The sequence below is a fragment of the Corvus kubaryi genome, unplaced genomic scaffold (genome assembly GCF_017639235.1).
Source record: "Corvus kubaryi isolate FWS band 111438036 unplaced genomic scaffold, C.kubaryi_AGA036_p1.0 72, whole genome shotgun sequence".
Lineage (NCBI taxonomy): Eukaryota > Metazoa > Chordata > Aves > Passeriformes > Corvidae > Corvus > Corvus kubaryi.
Genome location: NW_024582060.1, coordinates 1,107,703 through 1,128,611, shown reverse-complemented (window position 1 = coordinate 1,128,611; position 20,909 = coordinate 1,107,703). Strand labels below are relative to the sequence as shown.

Genomic DNA, 20,909 nt, shown 5'->3' with positions numbered 1-20,909 from the left:
ACACTTCTGGTGCCCTGCTCCCCACATAAGGTTTCACACAGCTGCTCTCTGTTTGCAGAGAACTCTTGACAGGGTACAGGACGACTCAGGACCGAAGCTGAGAGGATGACACAGGTTCCCAGAAGGTGCCAGCTGCCTTTGCAGCAGGCATGTGAGGGAAGCTCTGTGCAAGGGCATGAGGCACAGCAAGCACTCGAGGTCTGACTCTACTTTATTTGTCTGGGAGGGCCCAAGGGTGAAAGGGCACAAAATGGGCCTGGGGCAGAGGAAAAGAAATTGAGCCAGGTGCCCTGACCCCCCAGAAGCATGTTGTACTACTTGGGTGAGTGGAGCAATAGCACAGTCTGTCTGGGAAGATGTATTTTGGGAGGACCCCATGCTTGACTGCTCTCAGGTACCTTTTTTCATCGCTGTCCCTTCCTTCCTAGAACAGTTTCACGCCACAGAAGAGATTTGTTTTTGTTCTTCATGTTCACCCTCTGTGTCACCCATGAGTGGCTGCCTCTTCTTCAGCTCCCGGTGGTACTTGGCCATGAGGGAGGCATAGATGCAACCATAGGCAGCTGCCACCACCATCATGATGCAAACGATGCCACAAACCACCCCTGCAATGATCACAGTTCCAATAGCCCGGCGCACGCTCACAGGCCTGTACCGCTGTTTCTGAGGGCATCCCACACTGGGCTCCACTTCTGTTTCTGGGCCTGATTTAGATTTGGAAGGAGTTGGGCTTCCTTTAGTGCAAGGTGGGCCAGTATTGTCCAGCACTGTAGAGCTGTTCTCGTCATCCAGCTGGGAGCAGTAGTTAAACATCTCCATGGGCACCATCCGCATGTCCTTTCCTTTCAGCTCCTTGGGCAAGGTGCAGGCCAGCTGGTCGATTTTCCCACCTGTTCCAATAGAGATAACAGGGGTGAATCACAGCTTCATCCCCATACAAAGGCAGCAGGGTGAGATCCTCAGGCAGGGTGAGTTCACGGGCCTCCATTCACACCTGCTAAAGTATTTTCCCTGCAGAAGCTTCAACCATGTCAGCTGGCCAGTGTGCCTCTGCCTAGGTTGGGTTTGACACTAGAGCTCCTGGCACATGCTATCTGCATAGGCATCTTTCAGGCCAAGATATGAAAGCCCTCTGAAACCATTTAAGTCAGCCTCATACAGTTTAGTGAGTTATGTAAGTGTCAGTAGAACCACTTTTAAAAAGAAGAAATTAAAGCAAAAAGATAGGACCAGGCTGTATCTTCTCAAAAAAACAACAGATACACATCTCATCTTCTGACAACTAATCCATCTCTGTGAAAATAATGACAGATGTTGAAACAAATGCTTGAATGAGTTTGGGCAACTTCTTTGGAAGGGGAGAAAAAGAGCAAAGTTATGTCTGTGTGCTTTGCACTGACTGTGATGTGGCAGTTAAGAAAAAAAATTTTTAAAAAGTGAAAAGTGGTACTCATATGCTTGTTTGATTCTGCTCACACAAATGCATATTTCAGACTGCAGTGTAGCCATAGGCAGAGATAATCTCCTTGCAGCATGGCTGTGAGCAGCAGGGATGTGACAGCTGACTGTTGCTATCCGCGTGATTTGAGACCCTTTCCTACTCATTGGTTCCAGAAACAGAAGGTCAAGCCCTCAATCGTCATTCCTGTAAAATGTGCCATCTTTCTTTGAGTTGCAGCTCCTGAAAGCATGTCATCCCATCAGCATTCCTGATAAGTGACATGTACCTTTCTAGTCTTCTGTGTTTCAAGGAAAATCTGGAAATACAAACTTGTCAAAGACTGCTGAGTTTGAAATGATGATTTTATAGCCAGCCTGACTTGGGGCCTGGCTTGCTAATTTGAGCTGTAGGTTGGGTTCTCCAATATTAGTTGCAGTGTTTTTCCTAAGTGTCACTGTTCCCTAGGGTTCTTTTGTTGGCAGCAAACCTGATGCTTTACAGCCAAATCTGACTTCTAATTCTCTCATCTTAAGAAAGAGAACGGGATGGTTATTTCCGAGTGTGAAAAGCATTTCTTCTCTTTAGGCAGAAAGAGTGAGGTGAATTCATAATCCTAAAATTTTAATGTTACTTGAGGAAAGTTCTTTCTTCTCTCAAGATTAAAAAAAACAGGTAACAGTTCAGATTAGAAACAAAACAAGGAAATAGGAGATCTAGGGCTGCTGAGGACTTCATAGACTGGCAGTGTTGCTATATGAAGGTGCAGTGGCACTAAATTGTAGCAGGGTCCTCATGCTCTTTGGCTTTGGCTGAGACCTGTCACTCAGGTCAGCCTGACCTGCCAGTTGTATCTGCTCCTGTTTCTCCCCTGCCTGCCTTTGTTTGCCTTTCCATGGCACAGCAGCACTCCTCCACCTGCCTCCCGTAGCGCGAGCACCTACCTCGGTAGGAGAACCACTCCATCCAGTGCTTGAAGTCTCGGAGGTTGCAGTCGCATTCCCAGGGGTTATCCCCAACCTGGAGCTGCTGCAGGCTGGTTAGAGGCTCGAAGGTCACCCTGTCTAGGCTCTGCAGGCGATTGGACCTGAGAGAGAGGGAGCGGAGAGCAGGCAGGTCGTCAAAGATGCCCGAAGGAATCTGGGCCAGGCCATTGATGGAGAGGTCCAGCTGGCGCAGCAGGGCCGTGTGTTGTAGCAGGTCCTTGTCCAAGGCCCGGATGCTGTTGTTCCTCAGCTGGAGCTCTGTGAGGTTCCCCAGGTCACTGAAGATGTTCTGAGGGAGCTGGTCCAAGAAGTTGTTGGATAGATCCAGCCTCTGTAGAGCAGAGAGGTTGGAAAACACTGCTCCTGGCAGGATGCTGAGTTTGTTGTTGAGAAAGAGGAAGGTCCTGGTGTTCGTGGGGATGTCTGAGGGAATGGAAGAGAGGCCCAAGCCACTACAGTCCACTTCCAGGTTGCCACTGTTACACTTGCAGGAGGAAGGACAAGCAAAGAAGGACTCAGCAGCACATAGTGAGAGCCAGCAGCCAAGCACTGGTAGGTGAAAAGCAGGGAAGAAAGAGGGCATGGATTAGACGAGTGCTTTCCCATCCTCACCCACCACCGACTACAGCACAGCCCTCACAGCAGGGCTCTTCACTGCAGTGCCCTGCAGTGTAATGACTTTCCTCACAGCTACATCCCTTTACTGCTGGCCTGCATCCTGACAGCATGACTTTCCTCTTAGCCTTTTTTTTTAATGAACAAGCAAGTAAATATCCTTCCAGTTTCACAATGGAGTCAGAACAGTGCATCCCAGAGGGCTCTGCCGAGAGACACTGGAGCACTGGTACCTGTCAGAGGAGAATGGAGCAGAGAGTGGTGGGAGGTGTCACCTCTGATAAAGGACAACTCTTTCTAAACAGTCAAGGTAGAGAGACGAGGGACCAGGTATATTTAAGAAGTTCCAATTTTTCAGGAATAGATATGTTATTAAAAAGCTTTTAAGAAAAATGAAAATAAAGCAACCTACATTTCAGATGTGCTCCTGCAGTTTGAATCTTAATATTTGTGATAGATAAGACTCAGATCTAAGACTCTAAATCACGGTATCATTTGCTTAGCATATTCACAGTGTGTCATATGGGCCTTGTGTCCACTTTTTAATGAATTACATTACATTACAAAGGGATGAGCAAGAAAACCGCTAAAAAGTAACAAGGAGTCCCTAAATCACTGGACACCTGGTTCTTGCCATTGCTCTCAAAACAGTTCCCGAATCCCATAGCAATAGCCCCAAAATAGCTCCTCTGACCAAAATTGCCCACAGCAATGGAACGAGGAAAAGAAGTGTAAGTTGGTAATTGGCAAAAGGAGTGTCAGGGAAAGGGTTAACACACACACCCCCTTTCTCCTGCACTATCTCAAAGTTAAGGTCGGACAATCCACAAATCAGCATTTCTTTAGAGCTGCTCTGGATTCCAGACATGGGGCCAGATCCTGCCAGTGGCACTGGTTACCAACTTTCCCTGGGAGCCGGTGGCTTTTCAAACTCTCATTTTTGTGACAAAGAAGCATTATCAACAAGAAAGCAAGCTTTGTGCCTCCTGTCATTAGAGGAGTGGGAGTTATGTTTAAGCAGACAATGTAAAACATTTGCATCCTTCATCTTAATGCCTTTTGTGGAATTGAGATTGCACAATGAATTCCACTATTCTTCAGTGTGGGAAGCAAATTCAGCTCCCTCGCGGTTTTTAAGGTGACAAGTTTGAGCATTTGACTAAAACTGAAGCAGGTTTGTCTGTACATCATGCCTGTCCTCTCCCTTTCTCACTTTTCTTCAGAGAAGGCAGTCACTTGGGTTGGTAGAGTCTTTTTAGAGGTGAACAGTAGCTAAAGTGGATGCATTTATTGTCTCACCATTCCCTCCTGAACCGGAAATCAGGTTCTTCTGTCCTGCTTTTCTTCAAAGAACCAACAAGCAGGTGTTTGGCTTCTTAATCCTAAAGGCATTGAGAAAGGACTGCCACAAGAGAGGGAGCCAAAGGAGACCCATGCTCTGGAGAAGGTCTGCCTGGAGCAGCTTTGCAGTCAGCTGTGCTCTTCCTCTCCTCCCTTGTGCCACTCTCTAGAGTTTAATCTGACCCACAGCACATTTTTGTATAGCGACTTTGCTTCTGTCAGTGTTGTGCCTTCATACTCCAACCCTGTCATCCTGCATAGGGCAGGTTTTGTGTTCCCAGCAATCCTTGTGCAAATTGGCAGATTCATGGACTGGTGGTCTAAAGAGAGCTATCCAGTTTGAATCCTAAGCTATATGACTTTATCAAAGACCAAGGGATGAATGTTCAGAGATAATATGTCAGTCCTCTGTTATTTCATCCCTCTTTTGCAATTCTTCAATAATTTTTTACTGTCCTACAGTTGAGATCTCAGGTGTACATCAGCCCAGGCCATGCCAATAAATGTGCTCTTTTAAGGAGAATTATGGATCCTTGTGGTGAAATGCAAGACAAAGCTTTACCCTGAGCACCTCTGTGCTTTCTTGTCATGCAAAGGCTGGGGCCCACAGCAGAAAGTGCCATGAAAGTAGATCATGGCCTATGGACTACTGCAGTACAGGTACTGACTGGCTGGCTGATATTTAATTCTGTTCCGACTACGTCACACTCTTGTTGTAGGGAGAGAATTAAAAGAATGGGAGCTGGAGTGGGGAAGGGAAAGAGCCATGAGTCACTCAAGTGACCCCGTCTTTTCCTGGATGCTTAACAAAAGCCCAGTATTAATAATAGATTGGCAGCTGTGATGATGAGATAACACTTAGCTGCTTTGTACACCAAGAAAGGCAAGAGCAGCCCGTGTGTAATGCTATACAGGTGGCATTCTGTTCAGGGCTTATCTCTCAGAATGCCTGGCCGCCTCCGGCGCCGACTGGGTGGCTGTGGGGTTCCACCAGTGTGTATGCTGGCAGTGGCTGGCAGGAACAAAGTCTCAGGCAGCTGGCTGTGGTTATGTTCAGGAAATGGATTTATGCCAAGCTTCTGCAGCCATGTAGGATATGCCAAAAATGTCTTGTTGTTACCCATATATTGCTGTATGCTTTTGGAAATATTTTACTAAAATCACACAGAGAAGAGAAAGTCTGATTTTGTTTTCATTTCCCTGCAAGAAGTACATCCACGAGGATGTGAGCTGAGGCCAGGGAATTCATTGCGTTGGTTAGGATGCAGCTCTACAGGAAAGGGAGCCAGGGAAGCAATAGACAGAACTTGAAGCCAACTTCCAGCCCTACAGAAGGATGAGTAATAAGTGGTTTTGTGTTTGGGGAAGATGAAGTTACTTTGTGGGGTGTTTGGTGACTCTAGTAGGTGGAAGAAAGCTGATCCAGGTATATCAGATTAAGTCAAGACTCAGTAGCTTTCATTACAAATTATTTATACAGTCTAGTCTGTGAGGATGGATTACAAAGATGCTTGCTTTCTGGGGAAGGAAATAATTCCCCCAGCTTCTTACAGCTGCAGCTCCAAATGGGATCAGGAGGACTGGAACAAGGGAAACCACAGACCTACTTGGTGCCTGGGCATGCAGTAGTGAGGGACACGCTCCAAGTGTCCCCTTTACTCAGCTGTGGTCCCCAGATGCTTCTCTGAGATGCAGATACACTCCCAGAAGCCCCACATCACCCCAGCAGTGCCTGCTCTGCACTCAGGGGTACTGTAGCAGCTGCCCCAGTCCACTGGGAATATGCACAGGCTGAACATTTACAATTTAATTTGAAAGGGAGCTTCTTTATTTACTCTTTGATTTTCACTACATGTGGCAGTGCCCAGTAGGAGAATTCTGCCTTCACATCCTGCATGTCCTTCTAAGATCTGTCATGACTTTTGCTGTGAAGAGCTGGGAGCCTTGCTCAGCAGCCTGTGTATAAACCCCAGCCACAGAGAGGAGTCTGCAGCTTACAGGATACTGATTTGAGAACTGTTTGGGGTGGATGTTTGTGCAATGGTGTCTGTCATGCTGTTTCTCACCTGCCAGGCCCACTGGAATTCAGAAGCAATCATCACTCACTGTCCCACTTTAAGCCCATCTTCAGCTTTAGAATATCACTCTCCCTCCCAGCTAGCCTGGCCTCTAAAGGAATCAGGAATTAGTTCAAACATCTCCATTCTTAGCTGTCCCTCTCCCCTGTTCTTAACCCTGATGTGACCTATTTTCTTCCCACTCCCTTTGACAAACAGGAATACTGTACTTGGTACCTGAGCAGGCATTACTTACGACAAGCCTCCTGCCAGCTCATGAGGAACCTGCTCCTCCACCGGTGGCCAGCACTTGTAGGCAGCATCGTTGTCTTCTCCAGTGTGCCTTCACATCCAACAGCCAGCCTGGCACACGGCCCCAAAGGGAGAAGGAATGACCTTGTAGCCTGCCTGCCAGATCCTGGAGTGGGAAAGCAGAGCAGAGCGGATGAGATTCACTTCCCTGGGTGCAGCACACGGGGCTGAGCTCAGTGCTGTCCTTTCCCCTCCCCAATGAGTGTTTTGCCTTTGAGGCATCAGTTCTGTTTTGGAGGAGAAACGGGGGATATTCCAGGAGGTGCAGCACGTTGAAGGCGCAACATTAATTCATTTTGAACCTCACGGTGCAGAAATAAAACCTGATTCACCTAAGTGCCAGAGAGAAGTTTGTGCTTGAATAGCCTGCCATGGTAGCTACATTAGCCTCATGCTCAAGGTTAACCTGATGAATTGCTAAGGTGACCCTGCCAGGGCAGCAGACTCTGGCTCATTCCTGTCGCCTCCATGCAGGCTGGTGCCACCTGTGCATCCTCTGCCTGACGCACGGCTCAGGCTCACTGAGAGCTGGGCACCAGCGGCTGCCAAGCTGCTTCTCTCCCCCCTCCTCCTCCCCCCACTCCACCACACCCCCCCATGCCGTATTCCCTACCAGCACTTCCTGTCTGTTTTAAGGTAAAATGGATGTGGTGGCTAGAGCAGCACAGCTTCAGCTTGGGGATTTCCCACTGCAGCAACTGCAGGAGCTGAAGAGCGAGCGAGCCTCGGAGGAGAAGGAGAAGGAAGGACCTGAGGCGGGGGAGACTGAGTGGGAGTGTTGAAAAGAGAGGAATTGCATCTTAATTAGTAGAAGGAAAAATCCTCAGTTTAATTAGAAACCCAAAGACCATAAACTCTCCCCTGACAATAAGTGACTGACAACAGGTTTCAACTTCCCTCCTGCTTCCCTTTTGGATACAAGGAGGCAGGAAAAATGAAAACACCACGAACCCTTCTGTCCCCCTGCGTACTCTCTGACGTGCCACCCACAGTCGTAGCAGCAGTTAGATGGACACATTTCAACCAGAGTACAGAAATAAGCCATTCTCCATCCCCTCTGAGGGGCTCTGACAACATCCATAGCGGCTGTTTTAGCTGGGTGCTGCACTGCCACCAGGACTCTCTCCCCACACACGTGCCAGGTGCCTACCCTCCCCCAGGCTCCCAGGACTGATTTATTTTATATGGGAATGTAAACCACCAGGAGATATTAAAATTAGCATCTTGATGAAAATTATGAGCAGGTTCAGTACCTAGACTAGCACATTTGCAAGGCTGTTTAGATCATTTACCTAAATGCCAATGCACCAAATACCTCTCATGGTACAGAAACCAATTCAGCCTTCATCCGCTGCAGCCCCCCACTCCCCAAACTGAGCTGGAGCCCTTTCCCTGCAGTCCCCCCTGAAGGAGAAGCTGCAACAAATAGCTGTCCCCATTTGGTGCTTGCGCTCGACCTCACTGAGGAGACTTTCAGCCTCCCCCATAGAAACGTCTCCATCCTAAATGCCACCCCTGAAGTCTCCTGTCCCCACCTGTCCATATCGAAAAGGAGGATGAAAAGCCACAAGCACTTACCTGGAGGGGTTCTGCCTGCAGCCACTTCCACCCGACTCCCCGGACACTGCCCAATTACAGCCTCTTCCTTCCCTCTCCCTCCTTGACTTTCACTCCCCAGCAGCAAGCTTTCCGTGTGCTCTATTTAACTCCCTACAGCACTGGAATAAACGGCAGAGTTAAGCTGACAGCCACAGAGCCTTATCTGCCTGCTGGATAGCGCCAGTCGATCAGCTCCAAATCCTGTTGCCAAATGATCACGTCCTTGCTCTCAGCATCAGGGGCAGCCGCCTGCCATGCTCTGCCTTTCCCTCTTTCCCCACCTTCACTCCGTCTAACTTTGTCAGGGTTATAGATAGCTCTGTTCCTTGTGCTCTTGCCTTTTGGCTCTGTTTTGTAACACCCCATCTGTATCAGCTGGCTTGGTTCCAATTAGGGGGGCTAAGCAATTAAAAAAAAAAACCCAAAAAACAAAAAACAAACCAAAACCAGCTTCCTCGGGTGCTTTGTGACACGGTTTCCCTCTTCAGTGTCCCCTCAGCCCGGGCCCCCGCTCAGGCCATGCACTGGTGTCTCTCCCACCGTGCCCTGTGCAATCCATCCACGCCATCCCCAGGCGACGGTGGGGGGCCGAGGGCAAGGCTGGAACACCCAGGCACGAGGATGGGGACAGGGTCAGGGTTTCTACCCCCAGCTCCTTCTGCTCTGGCAGGTCCAGCTCTTGCACTCATTTCTGGTACCTCATGGGCGCCTCTTTCCCTCAAGCAGCACCAAGGCTCAAGCAGAGAGTGCAGGGTGGGAGGAGCAGCCATGTATAAATAAGCCTTTTCCCTATGTTTAGAATTTATTACAGTGCATAGTGATTAACACCTGTTCAGGCTTTAATGCTGTCTCCTGCGCTGCAACATGCACAAAGATGGAGGGGCCTTGATAAACCCGAGATTATTTTAAAGCATGTCACATATATGCCATACTCCATAGATAGCAGCCACCCTGTGTGCACTCATACACGTGTTTCCAAGACTTAAAAGCAGCCACCTTCATGTACAAATGCACAGAGTCACCAACCTAGCTTACATTTACAAGTGTGTGCACAGAGTTGGGCTTGCACATGTGCCGGGGACTCTTCTGTAACCCATATTTATTAACCTCCGTGTCTTCACAAAGCTGCCTGCTTCTCCAAGCATAACATATGCCCAGGTGGCAGAGCAGTAGATTTGGAATACGTAGAGGTTCTTGGCTGCTGAAGGGTGAGGGTCAATGGGCTTCTGCATTTATACCTTGAAGAAGTACGTTCATGGAGAAATTTAAATTCCAAGGATCCAGAAGAAAACCAGTTTCTCCTATGCATCTACTGCCCATAAGAACATTATACCCTTAGTGATTAATATTCCACAGTCAGGAGAGAGCAAGGAGGCAGAGAGGATTTTTAAGAGTTTCTTTTTTAAAGATTTCCTCTGGCTTGTCTTGAATTCTGACTTAATTAGCAGTTTTCTTGTGGCCCAAGAGATGCCTTCTGCTCTGCGGAGCACCAGGCCAACTGCGCTCACTGCCAGTGCCGCACTGGGAACGTGTCATCTTGGGGCAAGTAGCACCTGCCCACACCTCAAGCCTCTGCAGAGCAGCACCAGATCTGTCTGGCTGCTTTCAGCCTGACAGTCAGGGATTTTTCCAGCAGCAAGCACTCTGCCAGACCTAGGAGTGCTCCCTGTGTGCCCCCAGCTCAACAAGAGAGGCACCATGCCATCTCTTCTGAACTTGCCTGGCATTGCTTGGGTTTGGGGGCTCAAGGCTGGTCAGCGCTGCTGAAGCTCTGAATGCTCTGAAGTCACCCAAGGGCTCCACAAACCAGGCATTAGTCTTTCTCATGGGCTTTCTAGATGGTTCCTTCTCCCTAGAGCAACATGTCAACTGAACGCCCTATGATCCATGGGGCACGGTGTCCAGAGCTTTCTTCCATGTGCTTGGAGTTGAATGTCTTTCCAGATTCTGGAGAAAACAGGGTAGCCTGTGGGGCTGGTGATGGCCTTTTCTTATTACTGTTTCAAATAGGACAGTAAAAGACAACTTTTTTAGTTTCAGCTCAAAGCAACAAAAATGAAATCATCCGTTTCTGGCCCATGGGCTCCAGTGGCCAAAAATACACCGAGCTGAAGTGCCACTTGGACATTTGGCCTGCTGTCAGACTCTAGAGGACTCTCTAATGAGGATTCCCCTAATTAGATTGAACAGCAAACCTTACTGCTGGGGGCAGGGGGAGGGAAAAAAGGGGATTGTAATGACTCTGCAGCCCTTGCCAGGGCCTAAAATCTACAGCAGGCACTATTCCTGCCTCGTGCTTGCTTCTCTGTGCCCAGACACTGGTAATGTTTGCAGTATCACTCCAAAGCCGTAGCTTTTGTGGGGAAGGTCCCAAGGATCATGCTAGGAGGGCGGGGAGGGTTTCAGTTTACTGCATCCACACACTGGCTTAGTAACTCTTCCCAATTCCGTGTCACCTTCTATCCAAAGCTTGCCATGTGCTCTGTGAATGGCTCTTACTGTAGCTGTAGGTGGTGTTATTTTGTGTTTAATGGCCCCCAGAAGTAAGGTTGAGGTAAGAGCTGGTAGTGCCTCTGCTCTAGGTAGGTGGATAAATCTATCCCATTCTCCAGACACCACCACTGAAGCTGGAGACACAGGTGACTGTGTCACTAGGATGAGACACTGTCACAAACAGAGTCCAGCAACCTCTGTCTGTGATTATCTCTCCAAGTCCCTTGCACTAACCCTTGGATCATGGCTGAGGGATCAGACTCCGTTAACAGCCTGGCTTATGAGCATTGGCAGGGCATGTGGGTGACCTATATTACAGAAGGGTGGGTAGCAGAGACTGCAACAGATGCCAGCAATAAATTATCAGAAAGTGTGCACAGACTTTTCATCCCTCCCCCACACTCTCCTTGATGGCAAAGTCCCTTTCCCCTTTCTGGTGCTGAATTGCTTTAGCCTTTATCAGAAAAGCAGCAGCATGAGGGAGGGCATGGAGGACACTTTAAGGCGATTATCTTCTTTCCTTCCCCTTTCCTTGTTGCTTTTAGGATTCATGTTTTATTGCTATCACCCCATAATGGAGGGGGACAGTGGTACCCCAGCATTTAGTGACCAAAGCATGTTGTTCTATGCATTCTCCTTCATCTGCCCTTGGAGGGACAATTGACAGCAGAGACTCATAATCTGTGTGGCCTGACTACTACAGCACGAATGGCTTTAGATGGCATGGAGACCTCACCCATTCTTGGTCCCCCAACAGACCTGTTAGTTGTGCAAATTATCGATCGAAAGAGGTCACTTTGTTTCAGTGGCAGCCCCTCATTTGTCCTCTCTGGAATGCAAAAGCACTCAGAGGTGGCAGAGAAGCTCAGCAGGACTGGAAAGGTAAGTGGAAAGATCCAGTGCGTGTCACTGCCCCAGTGAGCTTCCACGCTAAAGAGCTGGGGGCTTCATTTGCAGCACTTGCTGATTTATTAACACATGTGTTCGAGATTCATTAGTGTTGTGCTGTCACAATCAATGGAAAGCACATTTTAAATTCATACGAGAAACACAGCTGCAGAAGAAATAGTGCCCTCTGACTTGCAGTGATCAATCACAGCTAAGCAAAACACCTCATACAGAAAGCTGTAAAGTGAGTAGAAAAAGTGTAAAACCCACTTGGTCTTGTAAGGGACTATGCCACATTCCTGGCCTGGTGTGAATAAAAACCTCACCCTTTTCTCTGTGATGTGAAAAGGTCAAAAAGCTTCTGATTTTTGGATTGGCAATGTGGGCACCTCTGAAGTGCAAATATGTTGATGGTAAAAAATGTTTCTTCCCCAGGACCCTCCAAGAAAGATCAACTTTATCCCCATTTTATGGAGGAGTAAACTATGATGCAGGTAAAACTGGCTGCTGATTTTGGCTGGCTGAAATTTCAGCTGCCTTGCTTTTGATAGTTCATCATTAGTCCACAGCACTTCCTCACTCACTCAGGATTTTCAAAGCTATCAAGTGCAGCGTTTGCACTTGGGCTTGTAAATGCTCTCCTGTCCTGCAAAGAGTATTTGTAGGCCTTTTCAAAGTTACACAGAATAAAGGATTTTTAGCCAGGTTTTCCTGAAGGCTTGTGGCAAAAACAGGAGAGAGGCCAGTTTTCTTGATACCTCATTCCATACCTTAAGCAGAAAACACTATTTGCTTCCCAAGCCTCCCTGACCAATGCACAATAATGAGACTGGGAAATTCTGGAGGAGCTGGAAACACCAAGGGCATGAAGCCTCAGCAAATCCTCTGAGAAATACAGAGCATCGGAAGGGGAGACAGGGAGGGTAGCACTGCTGGGAAAGACCCAGATTGCTGTGGAGATGTGGAATTCCTTGGGAAGCTGTGGAAGCAGGTGGAGAGACCGGGATATCCAACCAGGAGTGACAGGAAAGTCCCAGCACAGTGAGAGTGCGGCATATGGAGGAGGCCCAGAGCAGCAGCAGGAGGAGAGCTGAGGGGGCAGCTGACAGGAAGAAATCCAGCCATGTGTGTGCCAGCATCTTCTCCAAGTCTTGCTGAACGCGACAGACCACGTGCATGTTTCCTCCCTGCAAAACGGAGGCAGCTGAGAAGGGAAGCGGGTGAGGGAGTGGGAGAGGGGCTCAGAGGAGGGACACGTGAGCCGACTACCCAGTTTCCTCCTCTTTTTCTTGCCACAGGGTGATGTTTTTGTTGTTCTCACACCGTTGGCAAAAATTGGTAACCAAGTGAGATGTGGAGGGGGGTTCTACATGGAGGTTGAGATAACATTTTCTGATCCAGCCGGGAACAGTTGGCTGTGGGTGGTGGCTTGTCACCAGCCCTGCCAGTTCTATTCCAGATCCCAGTTTTTCTCTTTCTCTCAGCTGTGGAGTGAAGAGCCTCCTCTACAACTTTAATTTCCTGCAGGGGTTAATCCCATGGTCAGTGGTAGCTCAGGCCCTTAATCCTTTCGCTCGGTCCCTTGACAGAAGGACTGCAGCTGCTCCTGACCTGGCAGGTCTGAGGGAGGCACCTTCTGCTCCCAGTTCCTCCTCTACACCCCACGAGCATCCTCCAGCTCACTGGCATTTAAAATGCTCTCTCCCCTTCCTGGCAAGCCTACCCCGGGGGTGTGGGTGGGTGGTACAACCAGGAAAAGGTTGCAGGGAGAGAAGACAGCTTGGTGGGAGAATCCTGGTTCTCTGGTCCTCATTCCCATCACTGTTGTGCACACAGGTATTTCCTGCACTTCTTGGTTGGACAGTGCTCTGAATCCCAAAGGATTCTCTTTCTTGTTTTTGTTCAGGTGGTGTTCAAGAAGGAAGGTATGTATGGGCCCACATTTGTGAAGGATTCTCTGAGGGCTCAGGAATTTGGACATGGCCCAATACCTTCCCTGGGTCTCTTATTTAGAGTCAAAGGATGCAGCAGATCTTTAAGAGGGAAGGTGCCAGTCTGTCTTGAGATAAGAGATACATTTACATGCACAGAATAGTAGATGGAGGTGCATCAATTTAGCTGCAAGATAGGAAAATGTAGGTTTGTAATCAATATAAGCTCTGTCCCTGGAGCACTAGGCCAGATGTGTGCTGAACAGCATGACCAGACTGCCAAATCAAGGGGCTTCCAGATCAATACCAAGAGGCCCCTTTCACATCTTACGGAGGTCAAGGCACTTCAGCCATAAGCCTTTCTCCTTGTGATTTCTCATTCCAAAAATGAGGCAAGCTTCTGCAAGCCTGAGTGATCCCTTGCACACAAAATGCCCCACAGCTGCTTGTTTCCCATCATTCATGTCTGCATCAGCCCAAAAACTGGCTTTGCTTTTTTCAAAGCCTGCACTTTGAAATACACTGGGCCCTTGAGCTCACTGGTCTTCCTTGTACTCGACTCTTGTTGCTCTTTCTTTCTTACGGTGAAGACGAGAGCATGGTGATGAACTGCTGCCACCCAGGCTGCTGAGCAAGAGAATCCCTCGGATCCCTCCTCCTTTTGCTCACTCCCCACGTTGGCTGTGCTTCCCTGGGTGCCAGACTCCCAAAATGAAACCACTGGCTGCCAGGGTAGTGGCTTGTCACTCTGGCAGCTGGAGCAGGAGGAGAGAGAGACACTGGAACAAGGGAAGAACTTCACTAAGGTCTCACGAGGCTGTGCCCTGGGCATGTCCAGAGGGGCAGGGACCATCCATGCCTGCACAGTGGTGGGGCAGAGCACAAGATGCTGGCAGTAAAAATCCTCTCAGCTCTTATCATAAGGGGATTGGTGTCCCAGCATGCACACAGCTCCTGGCAAACCTCCCGAGGAAAGGCTGGCTCTCATCATTCCCACACCATGCATTTGTACTGGACTCTGAAGGAGGCCTTTTTCTGCCTTAGTGAGTTGCAGGGATCTGTCTCACTTGGTTCCCACTGTGGCACAAGGGTGTTGGTGCTGTCTGCAAGAGCCTGGAGCTGTTCTGCTGCCCCATTGGCCCCCATCACCTTCCCAGAGCAACCCTGCAAAGTCCACTCAAACTGGATCTGGGCTGCTGCCTTCAGCTCCAAGGGTGCCTGCGGGTCTCTGAGACACAGTTACGCTTTTTACAAGCTGGGAACATCGCCCATAGCTCAACAAGATGTGGTGGCAGCTCTCACAACCCAGAGCTCCAGCCAGGATCTTGGGATGCATGTGGGTTAGCACACAGCCCACAGCCTCATGCTGCAGGGCTTGCCGAGGCTGAGGAAGGTCTGCAAATTTGATGTGACTTCAGTTCTCTACAGGGTTTGCAGGCACAGAAGAGACGCCTTTGTGGCAAAGTTCACATCCCATCAAAATCACTAGATGGGAGTGGTGTGGAGAGCAGGGCACACCTTCACCCCTCTGCCCCTGCACAGGTCTCTCACAGCACAGTCACAGCAGCACCACACCCTGCTTTGGGCAGCACTGGCTCTAGAGAGTCTCAGCAGGAGTGGGAAGGGAGCCCAAGAGATGAGTGCCAGGGCAAGTTGCCTCTAACAGCTCATCTCCAGACTCAGGGTGAGGTCTTCCTTTTCTATCCCTTGTGTGAGGGCATGGTTCATGGGGAAGAAATCTTCCCAGCCTCCCTGAAGGGAGGAGGAGCGTGGTAGCAGAGCATGTCTTCCAAGTAACAGCTTTTGCTTGCAGTCAGTCGAGAAGTTCTGGCTTGTGCGGCTTTGCTGTAAATTTAAGTCTCAGTTCTTCCTGTGATGGGCATGGGGCATTGCAGGGCATAAATAACAGACAGGCTCTTGTTTTCCCATTCATAAAAAAATAACCAATTAAGTGTCATTCTCATGAAAAGAAGAAAAAATTTGCCATATGATAAAATAGGCTTGCAAAGCCAAGGACTTTAACGTGAGCTTATACTTGCCCAGCCTTCATTCAGCCACTTGTGTGGATGCAGCGCAGCACTGCTTACCCGACCAAGTACTGCTTCTTTTTTCACAGGACCCCGTCCCATACTCAGTGCAAAGGACACACGATACTCGAGCTAACAATGAGGATGCTGTAATAAATAAGGCTATTTTGTATGGTCAGAATTAAATATTAAACCACAGTTTTGGCAGGAGGCCACAGTCTGTACATTCCTAATTTTGCGGGTGCCCAACACAAGACCCTAGGGGCCATTTTGCAGAACTGCTGAACACTCGCAGCTGTTTTCCAAAATGCTGGCAGCTTAGCCAGCAAACTGGTACAGCCTTGAGGACTCAATAGCACTGAGAGCCAAGAGGTCCCAGGCTCTGGCCCTGCACCTGCTGCTCCTTCCCCGTGTGGCTAAAAGGGGAAGTCTCTTTTCCCTTCAAAAGCCAGGAAAACAACCACTCTGTCTCTTGCCTCATCAGGAGCATAAATCCTCTATCATCAGCTACAAGGCAACTGTAGCAGCTAACATCTTCAGAACACCACAAGACAATGAATAGTGATGTATTGCCTGCAGGGCTTGCTTGGCAGGCAGTAAACAAATAAAACAGGCACGCATTTTGCAGTACCCAAAAAAAAATAACAGCCCCCTGCTTCACTCCTTGAGCACCATGTAGCCAGTACCCTGGATGAAGCAGCTCATGGAAATACAGCACGTGATCCCACCAGTCAGGACTGCAACACCATGCAAGTGGCACGCTGCCTCCAGTAGCAACATTTCCTAACTTTCAACTGCTTGTTTTTGCAATGCGAATAATATATTTCACATAATCCAACCCCTCACAGGTGAAGCAACTTTTCCTTCCATCTCTCGAGTCTGGAATTGAACTGGTTTCTAGAAAAAAATGTACATCTTCTTGCTGTTATCATACCCTCAGTCACAGAAAGCTTTTTTGTGAACCAGCATTTTAGTAAAGCCACAGCAGGAATAAGGTCTGTGTGACAAGGTATTTCCCTGCAGCAGGAGGAACATCCCAGAACTCCCACTCCTGCTTCTTTCCACTGAGAGCTGAGCGTGTGTCGTGGTGTAGCACGCTGAAGCATTAGCCAGCTGGCAGCAGCATCCCAGTATGGTCGTTTGAGTTATGGTTTGAGCCACCCAGGACTGGGACAGTTGTCAAGCAGTGTAAGCAGCTGCTTGTAACCAAACATGGCAAGTGAAGGAAACTGCCTGCTCTGTCTTTTGAGTCAGCAGCAGGCAAGTGCTGAAGAGTCACCGAAGAACTAGCCAGAAATGCCCTCCCACAGGCTTGAGCCTCTCCCCATCCTGTTCCAGCCTCTGTTGCTCCCTGAATGCTCCTGCTGAGGTATCCTTATGGCCCCATGCTGCTGCTGACCCTCCCAGCCCTACTGAGACACAGGTCTGCCTTCATCAGGCTTCTGTGGTGCAGAAGAGCCTAGAAAATCATTTCTGCATCAGGCTTTAAAAAAAGCCAGAGGAAGGGCAGGAATCTGGAGTAACTCTTAAAGATACCTGAGCTGAGAGTGCACCTTGCTAGCACGTGACATTCAGTTGGCTGGAGGAAAGGGTAAAGCTATGATCTGGTATAAAAATTACGTAAGAAGGCTTCCCCCCTTTCTCTTTGCAAGCAGCTCCTTTGCTCAGGATTTACCATCGTTCCTCCAAGTGGACAGGATGCACTAACAGAGGCAGCACTGATGTCTGACAGGGAGACAACTCCCGCAAGCCTTTCGCTCATGTGGAATAATTCCCTTGCAAATGTTGTTTGCCCACAGCAGTTAGAGGAAGATCCAACCCCCCTGCTCCCCCAACAGACCTGAGTGACAAAGCTCGGAAGAAAAATTGTTTGCAGTTCTGGAAAGGCTCTCTTCTCCTCACTGCTAGAAAGGTCCCTTGCTTTGGGACAAGTCGCTGAGTGCCTTTAAGGGTTCCCCTGTCTTTTAAGGGTTTCCTTCTCTAAACCCTGCAATAGGAGCTACTCCAATCCTTCCCCAAATGAGATCTTAATTTCTCTCTCCATCCTTGAGTGGCAGGTCAGACACCAGCAGCAGAGCAGTGCTGTATCCTGCTCGCTGCCATTCCCATCAGGGCTGTGCTGGATGTGGCACATTCAGGTTACCTGACAGTCCACGTGGTGGGCCTGGGGCCCAGCTTGGTCATGACCTGGTTGGAGCAACAGCTTCAAATATCCTCTCTCCCCAAATCGGGAGAGCTCCAGTTTAACGAGTCTTTCATAATTAGCAGGAGATGCAGGGACGGTAATAAACTGGTCAGGCAGAGGGAGGAGGAGGGGGCAGAATGCCCTGTGTGGGATGTATGTGTGCACATGTCTGTGCATGCGTATGTATGTGCACACACACACACACAGAGGCTAACGCTTACAGATACACCCCTATCCATAGTGCACTTCACCTCGGCTCATTTGGGGCTCATTCTCACCCCTTCCTCCCAGTCAGGGCTGGAAAAGGCTGTGAAGCTTCTCTGTGCTGTGTTTCACCCACCCCCCTCAGTGCTGTGCCTTCCACCCAAAAGTTCAGAAATCACAGACTCAGCCTGCAGAGATGCTGAAAGCAACTTGGGACTTATTTTTGGCTCTGCTTGTGATCTGGCATCCTTCACTTGGTGTCCTGTGGTCATGTCTGTGAGCACACACACCCACACACTTACACACATACCCCCCCCCCCCCCCCCCGCCCCGATCCTAAAGCTGTGTACTGAGTGCTGAACCTGTTCAATTTTGGTCCGTACTTCTCCATTTTAGGTTGTTGTTAGACAGCCGAGTCCAAAATGATAGCCAGCAAAGCCATCACAGGTCAGGCGAGTGGCACCTCTCATGCTGACCCCTCTGAGAGCCCCGAGGAGGGGACAAAAGGCAGGGCTCAGCAGGAGCTGCCCGGTACGGGGTGACCCCAGCACCGAGCTCTCAGCCTCAAAGCCGCACCTGGAGCCGCCCGTGGCGCAAGGAAAGGTGCCGGTGCCATTCTCAGCTGGGAGAAGTTGCTCCTGTCTGCCTGCACTGAAACTGGACTGGAACCAGCAACCTCTGCAGCAGGTTTGCCGTTCTGCTTTACGGGGGAAGTCGCTGCCCGACAGTCTCGCACAAGGGAGCCTCCTGCACTGAGCTGTCTGGCAGACAGCGCTGCCCCTGCCTGACACTCTCCTCCCCGGGGAAGCCGCTTCCTGGGGGCAGCTCCGCTCACCTCGCTTAGCTGGGGATGGGGAAAAACGCCAAAGGGAGACGTCTTTACTTACCTCTGTCAGGCTGGAAGGGACCCTCCTGTGAGAACGGCAGCTCTTCCAGCTCTCTTGACCCGGTACAATCCCAAAGCAAATCCAGCAGAAAGTGCCTCTGTTCGCAGCTGGACCCTAGCTGGCAGGAGCCCTCCCTAGCCAGCCGCTTGCCTCGCGTGGAGGGCAGAGGAGCCGCACAGCGAGATGACAGCGTGGGAAAGGGACTGTAATCCTCCGTAAATAATAAATAGGGGGAGAGAGAAAGAGAGAGAGAGGCGGGAGAGGGAGCGACTGTGCGCGGTGAAGTGACAGCTGGGGGTACATCTGCGATGGCAGCAGCACACGCACAGGAACGCGCACAGACAGTGCAGAGGAGTCACCCCGCCAGGCAGGCAGGATCTGCTCCCAGACACCCGGAGGAAGGAGCTCGGGAGGTTTTCATTCCGTTCAACGCATCCTGGAGAAAGGGCAGTTGCTGTCAGTCCGTCTCTCTCCCTCATCCCGCCCTTGCTGCCATCCCTCTCCGCGTGCCAGGAGCCGAGGGGCTCGAGGAGGGGTGAGGAGATGCCAGGCGGGAGGAGCTCCCCACAGCCCCTCAGGAGGTAGATTGGTCAGGGACAGGTTACAAGAGAAGGCACCGAGCTAAACAGTTCCTCCCCTCCCTTCATCTCTCGCCTGCTACGGCTGATGACAATAAACTCAGGGAGAAAGGCGTCGGGATGAGAAGGGACGAGCCCTGGCTTTTGTATGGGAGCGAGGCGAGCGGCTGCAGCGATGGGGAGACAGCGGGGGAGAATCCGGGGGGCTTGGGAGAAAGGCAGCCCCTTCCCGCTGGTGCTCCAGAGACGGCGGTGGGGAGGCAGCGCATCCAACAGGGAGACTTAACTGAGAGGTGCCCACGGCAGCCAGCACAATCCTGTGTCTGTTTCCTTAGGGATTCAGGGAAAACTTGAGGGGTGCTGTTAGGAGGGGGCTGGGACGAGGGGAATGGGTGAAAGATCCACAGTTTATTCCCCTGAACTTTGTGTGCAGCAGAGACTGTGCTCAGCCATAGGTCCGGCGCACGTGTCAGGTGTGGTAACATCCATCAGTGACAGGCATTCCCTGCCCTCCCTGACATAGCCTGCTAGTACAGGGGTGCTGTAAGCAGCCAAATCCAGCCCACTGCCTCTGTTAGGATTCCCTCTGTGCTCTCCCGTGGGCTCCTGTAGCCTTCCCTCCCAAAATCAGACTCCTATCTTGCCTTTCTCCATCTTGATGAGGACCTCAGTAGCTCACATTTGCAAGAATTACTCTTTTGCTGATCTACTTAAACTGCCCCTTCTGTCAGGTCCAGTGTAATAAACAGGCCAATTTGGGCTTTTTGTTCATTTTGATTTGTCTGGAAGTTATCTTTTTAAGTAAAATTTTTAGAGGACTCAAAGTAAAATTTCAGGTTACTGACTCAAGAGGGAAAATACAAATATTTCAGAAATAGGGAATGGAGAATGCAAATGGGTAGTATGGGCATGGCTGCTCTGCTGTTCTGGTACCTTCCATTTGAATCACAGGTTTTATTTAACTGCTGGACCAGCTGCCACAAAAACAGGTTGTGAATGGCAAGGTAAATCTTGATAAGCACTCTGCGGGATGCAATCTTGAGACTCGTTGTTATGCCTTTTTGTTGTGCAGCAGGCCCAAGAATTAAATCTTGGGGAAAGCTCCTTATGAGAACAACATATGGATAATCAAAGAGAGAAGCCAGAGACTGCAGGCAGAAAGAGAGGCAAGCAGAGGATGAGCTAATGAAGCAGGCGTGCTCAACAGAGGGATGAACAGGTGGAGGGGACGGCTCTGATCTCCATGATGAATGGCAGTGCACAGCTCCAGAGAGGGCCCTCTGCAGCCATGGCTTTGCAGGCAGGGTGGGAAGTCGTGCACAGCTTGGGGTACCATATCAACACAGGGAAGCAACGCCTACCTGTGCA

The 20,909-nt window shown here is 49.8% G+C and overlaps 2 protein-coding genes across 4 annotated transcripts in view; one reads left to right on the top strand and one right to left on the bottom strand.

Moving 5' to 3' along the window:
• The window catches only part of CACNA2D4 (calcium voltage-gated channel auxiliary subunit alpha2delta 4), a 122,077-nt gene that overhangs the window by 74,534 nt on the left and 26,634 nt on the right, over nt 1–20,909 (top strand). The gene's annotated exons all lie outside the window — the stretch shown is intronic.
• Nucleotides 194–19,757, bottom strand: LRTM2 (leucine rich repeats and transmembrane domains 2). Of its 3 annotated transcripts, XM_042050154.1 has the most exons (5): nt 8,328–13,944; nt 7,363–7,514; nt 6,694–6,855; nt 2,383–2,973; nt 194–890 (listed from the first exon to the last, which is right to left on the bottom strand). In XM_042050154.1, exons 3-5 carry the CDS (start codon nt 6,758–6,760, stop codon nt 436–438), a joined length of 1,113 nt encoding a protein of 370 aa, XP_041906088.1. In that variant the 5' UTR covers nt 6,761–6,855; nt 7,363–7,514; nt 8,328–13,944; the 3' UTR covers nt 194–435. The 3 variants fall into 3 exon arrangements, with proteins under 3 accessions (XP_041906088.1, XP_041906085.1, XP_041906087.1); XM_042050151.1 differs by lacking the exons at nt 7,363–7,514; nt 8,328–13,944 and adding an exon at nt 18,964–19,757; XM_042050153.1 differs by lacking the exon at nt 7,363–7,514 and having other exon boundaries at nt 8,328–13,940.

What these genes read in the sequence shown, in the direction of transcription:
- LRTM2 (XM_042050151.1), bottom strand. Translation starts at nt 6,760, where the DNA reads ATGCTGCCTACAAGTGCTGGCCACCGGTGGAGGAGCAGGTTCCTCATG. An exon ending in GAGCTGGCAGGAGGCTTGTC is followed by an intron (nt 2,974 to 6,693) that starts GTAAGTAATGCC and finishes TTCACCTACCAG; the next exon opens with TGCTTGGCTGCTGGCTCTCA. An exon ending in GGAGTGGTTCTCCTACCGAG is followed by an intron (nt 891 to 2,382) that starts GTAGGTGCTCGC and finishes CTATTGGAACAG; the next exon opens with GTGGGAAAATCGACCAGCTG.